Source organism: Ipomoea nil, unplaced genomic scaffold (assembly GCF_001879475.1).
Source record: "Ipomoea nil cultivar Tokyo-kokei standard unplaced genomic scaffold, Asagao_1.1 scaffold0268, whole genome shotgun sequence".
NCBI lineage: Eukaryota > Viridiplantae > Streptophyta > Magnoliopsida > Solanales > Convolvulaceae > Ipomoea > Ipomoea nil.
This window is the reverse complement of record NW_017616696.1, coordinates 1,997,501-2,009,870: the sequence shown is the minus strand read 5'-3', so window position 1 is coordinate 2,009,870 and position 12,370 is coordinate 1,997,501. Positions and strand designations below refer to the sequence as shown.

Here is a 12,370-nt window from a genome sequence, read left to right as displayed (position 1 = left end):
ATATATAACTTTATGTACAATAATAATAATAATAATAATAATAATAATAATAATAATAATAATAATAATAATAAACAGCAACAACTAACATCATTATAATAATTAACAAATTGAGTAATCATAAATGAGATTTTTTTTTTTTTTTAAAAAGGAGTGGATAAAAATTATGGCCCCGTGTTATATTAAACAATCAAAGCATGCCACATTATAGGGAGTAGAAAATGAGAATACATTATGTAAAATTACTCTATTTAGATTTGGCAAAAACCTGCGTGGCATCGTGTCACGGACGCATCGGATGAAGATGAAAATATAATACTTATAATGAAAAATATAATACTAATAATGAATAAACTATTTATTACTTATATGAAAATATGTAATATTTTTCTTACATTTTTTTCTAATAAGTATTACATTTTTCTCTTTAGTAACAAACCCAGAAAAAGTGTAATATTTTTATAAAAAATGTAATATTTTTATCTCAAAATATAAAATATGTGAGATGTCTCATACAAGTGTGACCCATAATTTTAATTCTACTATAGTTTCCTCATCATTCAACGTTAAGTTATGACTATAAATATGCATGTTAGCATGTATGGAAGTCGCAGCTTAAACGCAGAAGTTCCCTCTCCGATCAATAAATGGGAATATTATCACCTTTTCTTCCTTCACTTCCATGGCTTCTTCTCGCTCTCCAGATTTTCTCATTAGCTTTAGCAGCTGATAGATCACTCTACATCGTGCACATGGACAAGTCCGCCATGCCTAGAGCTTTCTCCACTCACCACCACTGGTACTCATCCGCCATTGATTCCGTCAAGCTTGGGCCACACCCTCCAAAGCTCGTCTACTCTTACGACAATGTTCTTCACGGTTTTAGCGCCGTCTTGTCGGAAGAAGAACTCGAAGCCTTGAAAATGTCTCCCGGGTTTGTTTCGGCCTATAAGGACCACCCTTTTGAGCTTCACACAACTTATACCTCTGATTTCCTTAAACTCAACCCAGCTACGGGGCTATGGCCGGCGTCGAAATTCGGCGAGGATGTGATCATCGGCGTGATTGATTCCGGGGTCTGGCCGGAATCTAGGAGCTTCAGTGACCACGGGATGCCGGAGATTCCCAAGAGATGGAGAGGGCGTTGCCGGGAAGGAACAGAGTTCAATTCCTCGCTGTGCAATAGAAAGCTGATCGGCGCCGATTATTTCAAAGCCGGACTTCTCGCGCAGAACCCGGAGTATAACATATCCATATCCATGAACTCCGCCAGGGACACCAACGGCCACGGCTCGCACACGGCGTCAACCGCCGCCGGGAACTACGCCGAGGGGGTTTCGTTCTTCGGGTACGCCGCCGGGACGGCCAAAGGAGTGGCCCCACGAGCTCGCCTGGCGGTGTACAAGGCCACCTGGAGCGAGGGCAGCTCCACCGCCGATCTAATCGCCGCCATGGACCAGGCCGTGGCGGACGGCGTCGACGTCATATCCATCTCCATCGGCTACCGTTTCATCCCTCTCTACGAAGACTCAATCGCCATTGCCGCATTCGGCGCCATGATGAAGGGCGTCCTCGTCTCCGCCTCGGCCGGAAACCGTGGCCCGAACTATGGCGGCGTAAACAACGCCGTGCCGTGGATCTTGACGGTGGCGTCTGGGTTAACAGACCGGTGGTTCGCCGGAACTTTAACATTGGGAAATGGGATAAGAATCCGGGGATGGACTACGTTTCCGGGGAGAGCCCTCGTGAGAGACGTATTTCTGCTTTACAACAAAACCATTTCAGTCTGCAACTCATCTGAACTAGTAGCTCAAGTCCCTGATCCAGGATCAACCATTCTCATCTGCCAGAAATCAGAGGAAGCAGATTTCTCCACCCAGATGGGCTACGTCACGGAGGCTAGGCTCCTTGCTGCAATCTTCATCAATGACGATCCAGCTATTTTCAGATTTGTGGATTTTCCTAACCCAGGAGTTGTCATTAGCCCCAAAGAAGGGAAGCAAGTGATCAGGTATGTTAAAATTTAAGTAAGGTTTAGTTCTATGGTTTAGTGGGTAGTATTTGGGAGAAGAGACTAAGGTTCGAACTTTGGGAGTGGCAGTGTGGAAATTATGTTCAAAGTTGGTATGTGCGCACTGGCATTTGGCCCTGCTGAATTATTGAGTGACCGTGATTTATATTTGGGGTCCCTTAGGGTTGGGAATTCAACCTTTTGGGAGAACTAAGGTTAGTTCTACGAGTGACTAATGCTACCGATGCAAGAATAATAATAGAATAGTAGTGGAACTACAATACATGCTTAGTTTAATGGTTCAGTACGCACTATTTGAGAGAAAAGATCAAAGTTTAAATTTCGGCCCCAGAAGATTATATTCAGAGTGAGCAAATTCAAGTCACCGTGCTCTGTCGGGTCTAGGTGTGAACACGTGAAATTGAGATTTAACCTTTTGAGAGAAGAATAATAGTAGAACTGTATAAAGAAAATTAATATAAGTAAAAAACTTGTGTAAGAGACGTGTCCGGGGTTAAGATGAAAATATAATATTTATTCTGTAAAACATAATATTATATTAGAAATATAATACTCCTTTCGTTCTATTTTATGTGTCTGGTTCGGTTAACGAGATTTGACTAAAATTATTTTTAATCCAATTTTTTATAATATTAAGTTTAGTATTGGTATACAAAATTTATATATTTAGAAACTACACTAAAAGTAATGTTAAACACAAAAAATTAAATTTAAAAATAGTAAAAAAATACTAAAAATAGAAAAAAAAAATTAGTTTGACTAATGAATAATAGATAGGACAGATAAATGAGACAAAGGGAGTAGTAATTAGGAATAAATATTTGTTTCTTTTGTCCTTTTCTATTGCAATTCTGACGGTCAGAATTGCAAATGCTACTTTTGTCCTTTTAAATTATTGTTATTATTATTTTATTAATAAAAGAAATAATTTTTTTATAAGGTGATGCATGTGATATATAGTGGGACTCTTTTTGAAAAAGGAGGGAGAATCGCATGAAAGGATATTGAATAGTGAATAATTGTAAATTTAGTGATATGACATTTAGAAAGTGAGAGAAGATTATAGGTGCGAAGATAGCCTAAGTAACAAACACTTTATTTTTGTTTATTATTTATATATTTCAATATAAGTATTACATTTTAATCTTTTCACGACCGGTCTCAAGAATAAACATTCGTGATACTGTTTTAGAAGAGATTCATTATTAAATATATAAAAATAATAATAACAACTAAATCTACAAATTAAATATAATGCCAACTACTATGTTGTGTGATGATATTGTTGTTACCATTCCAAATGAGTGATCACAAGATTGAACAACAGTAGTGGTAGGAGCATTGATTTTTGAGCTGAAAAAAATTGAGAAAAGTTTAAAACAAATATTATCCTATAAAAATTAAATTCTATCTCGTACAATCTCTAAATGTAATTTCTAACCAGGTATGCCAAAAAAGGAAGCGACCCGCGAGCCACCATTACATTCCAGGAGACATATTTCGGGAACAAGCCAGCCCCGACCGTTTCCGCGTCCTCTTCCAGAGGCCCTTCTCCAAGCTACCCCGGAATTTCCAAGCCGGATATAATGGCGCCGGGGGTGTTAGTACTAGCAGCCTACCCACCAACAGGGGTCGCATCAACCATCGGGACAAACATACAATTATCCAGCGATTACCTTCTGGAGTCGGGCACATCCATGGCGTGTCCTCACGCCGCCGGAATCGCCGCCATGCTCAAAGGTGCGCACCCTGGATGGAGCCCGTCGGCTATCCGGTCCGCCATGATGACCACCGCGATCACCATAGATAACACCGGGAAGCCTATCAAGAAATCATACGAGGACTCCGCCGCCACCCCCTTGGACATGGGGGCGGGGCTCGTCGACCCAAACCGCGCTCTTGATCCAGGCCTAATTTACGATGCCACGCCACAAGACTATATCAATCTCCTATGCTCCCTGAACTTCACCGAAGCTCAATTCCGGAGCATTGCTCGAGGTTCGACCAGGCGTAATTGCTCCAGACCAAACTCAGACTTGAACTACCCATCTTTTATCGCCTTATATTCCATTGAATCCCAAGAATTCAATTGGTTGGAGCAGACATTCAAGAGGACCGTCACGAATGTCGGCCTAGGTGCGGCTAAGTACAAGGTTAAGCTGGAAGTGCCCAAGAAGTCAACAATATCTGTTTCTCCTAGGACGCTGACGTTCGGGAAGAAAAACGAGAAGCTGAGCTATACGTTGAAAATACGTTACAGAGGCGACGTGGATCAGAGCATAAACATGGGTTCGGTTACTTGGGTCGAAGTGGACGGTTATCACAGGGTTAGGAGTCCTATTGTAGTAGCAACCTCACCGGAGGTCTGGTCATGAAATTCTAGTACCCAACTTACACAACTACTACCTTTCTTTTTTTTAGACATTCATGATTCTTTACAAGGTATTGAGGTAATATATGTGTTATACGTGATGTGGACGAAGCCACTATGGGGGTAGTTGCTCTCCTTACCCCAAAAGGATCAATGGCTCAGATTTACTCGCACAACCGCAAGGGAACTGAATTCAATAAGTGGGGGTGCAGTTGCTCTCCACCCCCACGTACTTATTGAATTCTTCCCTTGCGATTGTGCGATTAATTCTGAGCCATTGATCTTGCCTAAATCAACGTCCAAGATTAACAATGATTAAAAAAATGCAGTGGCAATTTGGTCATTTTGCATCTAAGTCAAATCTGATGTGCATGATTTTCCTTCTTAAGGTGCGTGGTTTTCCTTCTTAAGGTGCGTGATTTGTATGCTTAAGGTGCGTCAGTTGTTGAAACTTAAGGTGCGCCATTTTAAAACTTTAGGTGCGTGATTTGTTTTCTTAAAGTGCTTTGTTTGTGTGCTTAAGGTACGTGGTTTGTGTACTTAAGGTGCACAATTTTAAAACTTTAGGTGTGTGGTTTATGTTCTTGAGGTGCTTTGTTTGTGTGCTTAAGGTGCGTGATTTGTGCACTTAATGTGCGCAATTTTAATGCTTAAGGTGTGTCGTTTAATTTTGTGTTAATCGCACAACCACACCGAAAGTTATCGTTACACCTGATCCACTCTTTATATATATATATATATATATATATATATATATATATATATATATATATATATATATATATATATATATATATATAAAATACATATTGCTTCATATATTTTGTACGTATAGAATACATATGCAAATTATATGAACAAATGAGAGGAGACGATCCCAGAATTTGGCTCAAAAGGGCTGTGAGCATATATAGCCATTAATGCTAGATTTTGGTACTCTATCTAATGGAAGTCGACATGATTTTCCAAGCTGACATGCGGAACATAAATTTGACACTACACTTTTATTTGACTCAACCGGACAATCCCGTAACACTCGCTGGAGGGCTTGACTGTGAGGGTGACCGAGACGCTGGTGCCAGACCACAGATGACGCACGGGCTGTAACAAACGTGAAACGAGACCTCGGGACCGACAGTGTGTATAAGCCCCCGGAGCTAAGTCCTTTAAGAAGCACCGCCTGTGTTTTGCAGTCCTTCACAACAAAGAACGTAGGGTGAAATTCAAAATAGCAATTATTGTCTTTGGTGAAACGGTTAACAGATAACAATGACACAGATAGCTCAGGAACATGCAGAATATCAGATAATTTTAGGGACTTTGAAACAGACGGGATTAACGCATGACCAACACTTGAGATTGCCAAACCTGTCCCATTACCCACTCGAAGGACATCCCCACCGTGATACTCCTCGGGATGCGTGATTAGACCGGAATCAGGGGTAGCGTACGCTGACGCGCCCGTGTCCGGTAACCAAGCGGTGGACTCCAGTGCGCCGGCCTCTCCTGCGACGGCTACGTGTGCCTGCGACGGTGGAGCTTCGGTGTAACGGCGATTGCAGTAGACGGTAGTGTGCCCTTGGGCACGGCAGATCTGACAACGCGGCACACCACCGCCTCGGCCGCGACCACCACGGCCACCGCCACGCTGGCCTCCTCCACGGCCCTGACCACCGCGATTGTGTCTGCCTCCATCTCCGTTCTGTCACCTGCCACGTCCGGCGTACAGCGCCTGAGGTGCAGCACCAGTCATCGATGGAGACCCGGCTGGATAGTCATCGGCGTGAATGAATTGTTGCGCTTGCAGGTAGTCCGCGAGTTGAGGGATCGACACCGGCGTGCCGGTGACTACTAGTGAAGCCGCCATCGCCCGGAACTCCGGTCTGAGGCCCTTGAACACGTACAGATTCTGTTCTGTGAGTGTCATATTCCGGCTGGAAAGCGCGAGCTCTTCAACCAACAATTGCGCTCGTCCTAAGTACTCCGCTGGGGAGCTATCACCTTGCCTCAAGGACTGGAATTGTCCCAAAAGATTGAGGCATCTCACCTGTGTCGACGAACCCAGCGCTGTCTCCGCCGTTTTCCACACTCCACGCGAGGTGGTATGGCCGACGGCCAAATACATGACCTCCTCGGACATGGATGAAATGAGGAGGGATAGTATGGAAATGTCCTGTTGCACCCACGCAGCATAGGCGGGGTTGGACGTGGTGGAGGCAGCGTCTTCTGAGTTGCTGCCGGCGGGGATCTCCAAAACCGGCGATGGGCACGGATGTCCTCCATCTACATACCCCAGTAATCCTTGTCCGCGAAGGAACGGGATGAGCTGCGTCCTCCAGAATAGGTAATTATGATTGGTAAGCTTTAGTGACACAAAAGGGTGTGCACTATTTTGGGAATTTGGGTTAGTGTTTGGGGAAGAAACGGTGGTGGCGGTGAGTGTACGCTCGGTGGAGCTCTGCGACATGGTCGAAAAACGAGAGAGAATCGACAATGTGGGAGGAGAGAGAGTCCTAACTGGCTAACTGATACCAGAGACAATAATTGCTATTTTGAAAGTAGAGAATGTTCTATATTTTAGGGAGAGAGAGTCTTTTATTTGGAAGATGGGCACTGCGTTCGGTTCGAAAGGCATACGCTCTACAATGAAGGGTTAATGCCCTTTATATAGGCACTTGACCCGTTAACTTTGACCATGACCTAAACCATTTGATCCCGATTCGATTACGAATGCTATTTTGTCATTTTATCTATTATTATTATTATTATGATTTTTTTTTTGTTTTTTTTGTTTTGTTTTTTTTAGGATATATATGGAGGTGATAACACCATGAAATTACATATATATCCTAAAAAAACATAGTCAACAAACGGTCAAATAGACGAAGGATCAAATTGTGTTAAAATTGCAAAGTTAAGGACTTAATTGGTTGAAATTAAAAGTCGAGGACCAATTTGTGAATTTAGCAATTGGCGAGGGACCATTTTGGGTATTTACTCTTATTATTATATTAAGGGTATTTTAGTTTTTTTTTTTTCTTTCAAATCCCACAATTCTATTCATGCCTACGAAATAATGTAATTTGAATTCATACTTTATTCTTTTTCCCACGGAATTACAATTCATTTCCTTACTAACTAATTCCTTCCTTCCAATCAAATAGCGCATTGTGATTGGTTATCTTGGGGCGAAATTCCCCACCCTTATCCGACAGAGTTTATAGAAATGATGTATCACGGTGACTTAACAATCTAACCACAGTGAGTGTGTAACTTTTACACTGCGATTATCAAGACTCAATCTTGTGTTCTTGTCTACAATATGTCAACTAAGAATCAACTGAGCTAGGGCGTATTGGCATTGGGCAATAAAGTGTTAGTGTATGTGATGGAGAAGATGCATGTGCTTGCCAGCTAGATTGTTAAAGGAAATAAAGGGAAAATTGTATTTTTCGTCCCTAAGTTATAAGGTAATTGTAAAATTCATACCTAAGTATTGGTTATGTCCACTTTTCGTCCCTAAGTAAACTGACGTTGCACTTTTCGTCCTTTTACTAATAAAACATTAGGGACGAAATTTGTAATTTTAGTATAACTCAGGGACGAAAAAGTGAGCACGAAAGGACGAAAAATGCAACACCAATAATAACTTAGGGATGAAAAGTGCGTATGATCAATACTCAATGACGAATTCTATCATTATCATATAACTTAAGAACGAAAAGTGTAATTTTCTCGGAAATAAAAGAAAGGATTAGCATTTATTACTTCTGACTGAATTTAATACTCCTAATTTTAACCTTAGAGCGGTCCAATGACGTGCAAATTTTGTCGGATGTCGCTGACTGTGTGCATGAAGTGGACAAATCATAAAATCAAATCAAATATACGTATAATTTATCATCGTTTTGTGGCTGATATAAGCGCTGACGGAGGTATCTAGAGGCCGGCTTTAGTTTATTATCTCAAGAAGAAGACATAACTTGACAGGCATGCAGGCTATTGAATTTAATTTGGAAATCTGAAGAAGAAGAAAAATATGAGCGGAGAGGAGAAGACAGTATGTGTGACTGGTGCCTCCGGCTTCATAGCTTCTTGGCTCGTCAAGCTTCTGCTCCACCGCGGTTACACCGTCCACGCCACCGTTCGCAACCTCAGTCAGTCCCCTCACTCTCTCTATATATATCTTCTTCACTTCTGCTTAGGACCAATTTGCAGCAGATTCTTAATTTCTGTGCTCTCTCTAAACACCCAACATGTTAAGTCTTATGTATTAATTATTTCCCAAGAATATAAATGGCTCTATATATGTATTTTGCAGAGGATCCAAATAAGGTGGCACATCTTCTTGCGTTGGAAGGTGCCAAGGAAAGGTTGCATTTGTTTGAAGCCGACTTGCTAAAGGATAAATCTTTTGACTCTGCCATTAATGGCTGTGAAGGTGTTTTCCACACAGCATCGCCTGTTTCTATATCACCTTTAGCAACTAAGGTCAACCTCTTTTTATTTATTTATTTATTATTTTTGTATACATTAGGTTTCTAGTAGACTAATCTTATTGCGTGGAACACGGTCCAAAACGACGTCGTTTTGATGTTAAAAAATAAATAATTCCTTCGCTCTGTGCACATATTATAATAATAAACATTCTGAGGTAAGATAATGTATTTTATGAGTTAAGTAATGTACTTTATGTGTTAGAATAATGTACTTTATATGTATTAAAAATAATGTACTTTATATGTGTTAGAATAATAAAATTTCTAGATAAGATAATGTATTTTATAAGTTAGAATAGTGCATTTTATAAGTTAGAATAATGTACTATATATGTTTTTGGACCGTGGTCCATGCAATAATGATTATTGCTAATCTTAAGCTCTCAGAACGTAACTCTGAGCTCAATCCACTGCTCGGAATCTGGAAATTATGGAATTTCTCACCATCTGAAAGTGATATTAAATCAAGTCGAAAGTTTTGTTCCGACCACTTTTGGTATCCGGAAAAACCTTTATTGCTATTTCCGACCACTTTTTGCTTTCAACTTGATTTAAGATTACTTTCAGGTGGTCGGAAATTTCATAATTTCTAGCAGTGATCCTTTTTTTTTTTTGTTTCTTTTTTTTGTTTCTTTTTTTGCACATAAATAGGTTGTTTCATACTTTCACCATCATCTCCTGTTTCTATCCATGTATTCTGCACGTACTCTTAAGATCCTTTTCCCCCTATTTTAGGCAGACTTGGTTGATCCTGCAGTGAAGGGAACACTGAATGTTCTTGGATCATGTTTAAGAACACCGTCGGTAAAAAGGGCAGTCCTAACATCCTCAACAGCTTCAGTTGTGTACAAACAAAATCCCATAAGTTCAGAGGATGTAGTGGACGAGACTTGGTTTTCAGATAAAGAATATGTGGAGGAAACCAAGGTCTGATCTGTACTGTATACATACCATTTCAGGAAACTTTGTTATTGTTTAATTGTGTTATGTGAATCCATTTGTGGAATTATTACTTTCAGTAAGTAAATAATAATACACTTTGTGCTAATCAATGTGAGTTTTAATTTTAATCTTTACAGCAATGGTATATCCTTTCAAAAATCCTTGCTGAAGAAGCTGCATGGAAATGTGCAGAGGAGAATGGAATTGACCTGGTGCTTTTGCATCCAACTTTGGTAATTGGCCCTATTTTACAGCCAACTCTTTGTACATCAAATCAAATATTTTTGGACCTCATAAAGAAAGGTAAAATTTCTTCAAGAGTTACTCAATCATTATAGGAATTATATTATATTATGGTACCAATAGATACACATGTCAAATTGTACTTAGGGTGTGTTTGCTTCAGGTAATCTTAAATTAGCTAGTACAATCATGTAGTTTTACAAGTACTATAGCTTGTAGGTATGTCTTAATGTCAAATTGTACCTAATACAATCATGTAGATATGTCTGATTCTACAAGTACTATAGCTTGTAGGTATGCTTAACCGTATCGGGTACAACTAAAATACCTATCTACGTACATGCCTAGATGATTGAAATAGGTATAACTCAATACTAAACAATACCTTAGAATAAAACCATAAATCATATACTCACCATATATAGTTATCTCGAATTGAATGAATTGATGCATCAAACCACAATTTTTTTTTTTGAATGCTATTGACTCTATTACATTGTAGTATCTGTTCAAAACAAATCACAAAATTTAAATGAATCAAATTAAGTACACATATATAGCATCAATGTCCATGAAACATTTTGATGAACTTTTACAATTATTCTCAATTTCACACAGGCAAGGAAATGGACCCTAGTGGAATCTTTAGTTTCGTTGATGTTAGAGATGTTGCGGATGCACATATCCAAGCATTTGAGTTGCCATCTGCCAATGGAAGATACTGTTTGGTTGAGACAACAATGCACTCTTCCAAAGGTTTGAAGATTATAGGCGAACTTTACCCTTCTCTTGCCATTCCCCAAAAGTAAAGATTTTATTATTCAAATTATTAGTAATTTTATTTGTTTTTGTAAATGTTCTTATGCAAGAAAAGGATATCATGAAAAGAAAATATTATTAACCATTTGTTCTTATTTTCTTTCTCTGACAGATATGAAGACAACTTGGTTGCAATACCAAGCTATCAAGTTTCTCAAGAAAAGGCAAAAAGTTTGGGTATCAATTTCACTTCTTTTGAAGTGAGCGTTAAGGATACTGTTGAAAGTCTAATACAGAAAAACTTTCTCAATTTATAATTTGATAAGTAAAAGCACAAACTCTTTATGTAGAATGCTTACTGTACTGTAAAACAAAATTTTCACATATAATATGTTTGTTTCAAACATAAAATTAAGTAAGGTAAAAATAGGTAATTGCATACTTCCATTCATGGTCAAAGTTGCTTGGTGTTGAAAAAATTAGCAATTTAAGTGTTGGGCCTCAATTTTTAAAACGGTACATATATTGCCCCTCCTATATTGTACCGTGAGAAAAATTGAGGGGCAACATTTACACTACGGGAAGGGCAATATAGTAATATATTTTATTTATTAATTATTTTTTCACCGGATTTTCTGTTTAAAAAATAATAATAAATAAATAAATAAGATCTAGACAAGACAAAACTATTTTGATTATAATTAGTTTAAAATATATTACTATGTAGGTGGATTATAAAAAAAACGTAAATAAAATAAACATTTGGCAATCCAGTCAGGCAAAACCTGGAGTTAACCTGTTAAAAATGTTAATTGCTCTTTTTTCCGGGATGAAATGGCTTAATTGGGAGTTATTTGAGTTCGATGGCTTAATTTCTGTTTTTCAAATTGTTCATGGCTTATTTGTACTTTATCACTTTAAAAAATAAAGTAGTGTAAACAAATATGAGAAACGTTGTTGTAATGGCTATGATCCCATTTGATCGAACACTAACTTAAGCGATCCCGACCAAGACTATGTGGTCTAATGGTATTCGGGTTGGACTTTTATTTAGAAGGCTGTGAGTTCGAGCCTTAGTGGAGGTGTTATTGGTTCTTTGTGTTTCAGTAGGTTAAGAAAGTATATGAACAGGAGCCAGAAGCGATCACCCGCGTTATTGGTCAGTAGGTTAAGAAAGTATATGAACAGGAGCCAGTAGCATTCAAAGTGATCACCCGCAACAGAGTTAGTATGGAAAACAACTATGTGTGTGTTGTATAAAATCACTTTTATGAGATTAATTTAGAATAGGAGTGTAAACGAGTCGAGCCGAGCCCGAGCTTGGGCAGGCTCATGTTCGAGCTCGTTAATGATAGCATTGCTCATGCTTGAGCTCGAGCTCGGCAATTGTCGAGCTGCTCGAGCTCGAGCCTGAACTCGAGATTGTCGAGCTGCTCGATTTTGATCTCGAATTTGACCTGTTTGAAATTTAAACTACTTTGTTTTATGACTTTGTCACTACTGGAAATTCTGAAATTTTCGACC

At 39.2% G+C, this 12,370-nt stretch overlaps 2 protein-coding genes across 3 annotated transcripts; both read left to right on the top strand.

Moving 5' to 3' along the window:
- Positions 1–601: 601 nt before the first annotated feature.
- On the top strand, positions 602–4,434 carry LOC109151827 (subtilisin-like protease SBT1.9). Its single transcript, XM_019299458.1, has 2 exons — positions 602–2,011; positions 3,477–4,434. The coding sequence occupies exons 1-2, from the start codon at positions 648–650 to the stop codon at positions 4,405–4,407; spliced, it is 2,295 nt and encodes a 764-aa protein (XP_019155003.1). The 5' UTR covers positions 602–647; the 3' UTR covers positions 4,408–4,434.
- A 3,917-nt stretch (positions 4,435–8,351) lies between these two features.
- On the top strand, positions 8,352–11,293 carry LOC109147879 (cinnamoyl-CoA reductase 1-like). Of its 2 annotated transcripts, none has more exons than XM_019295537.1 (6): positions 8,352–8,560; positions 8,722–8,894; positions 9,638–9,829; positions 9,982–10,147; positions 10,706–10,892; positions 11,019–11,293. In XM_019295537.1, the coding sequence occupies exons 1-6, from the start codon at positions 8,443–8,445 to the stop codon at positions 11,161–11,163; spliced, it is 981 nt and encodes a 326-aa protein (XP_019151082.1). In that variant the 5' UTR covers positions 8,352–8,442; the 3' UTR covers positions 11,164–11,293. The 2 variants fall into 2 exon arrangements, with proteins under 2 accessions (XP_019151082.1, XP_019151091.1); XM_019295546.1 differs by having other exon boundaries at positions 8,353–8,560; positions 8,725–8,894.
- Positions 11,294–12,370: the final 1,077 nt, after the last annotated feature.

Excerpts from the sequence above, each read along its gene's own strand:
- LOC109151827 (XM_019299458.1), top strand. The coding sequence starts at position 648 with ATGGGAATATTATCACCTTTTCTTCCTTCACTTCCATGGCTTCTTCTC. Across the intron at positions 2,012-3,476 it reads GAAGGGAAGCAAGTGATCAG|GTATGCCAAAAAAGGAAGCG; the intron begins GTATGTTAAAAT and ends ATTTCTAACCAG.
- LOC109147879 (XM_019295537.1), top strand. The coding sequence starts at position 8,443 with ATGAGCGGAGAGGAGAAGACAGTATGTGTGACTGGTGCCTCCGGCTTC. Across the intron at positions 8,561-8,721 it reads CGCCACCGTTCGCAACCTCA|CAGAGGATCCAAATAAGGTG; the intron begins GTCAGTCCCCTC and ends ATATGTATTTTG. Across the intron at positions 8,895-9,637 it reads TATCACCTTTAGCAACTAAG|GCAGACTTGGTTGATCCTGC; the intron begins GTCAACCTCTTT and ends CCCCTATTTTAG.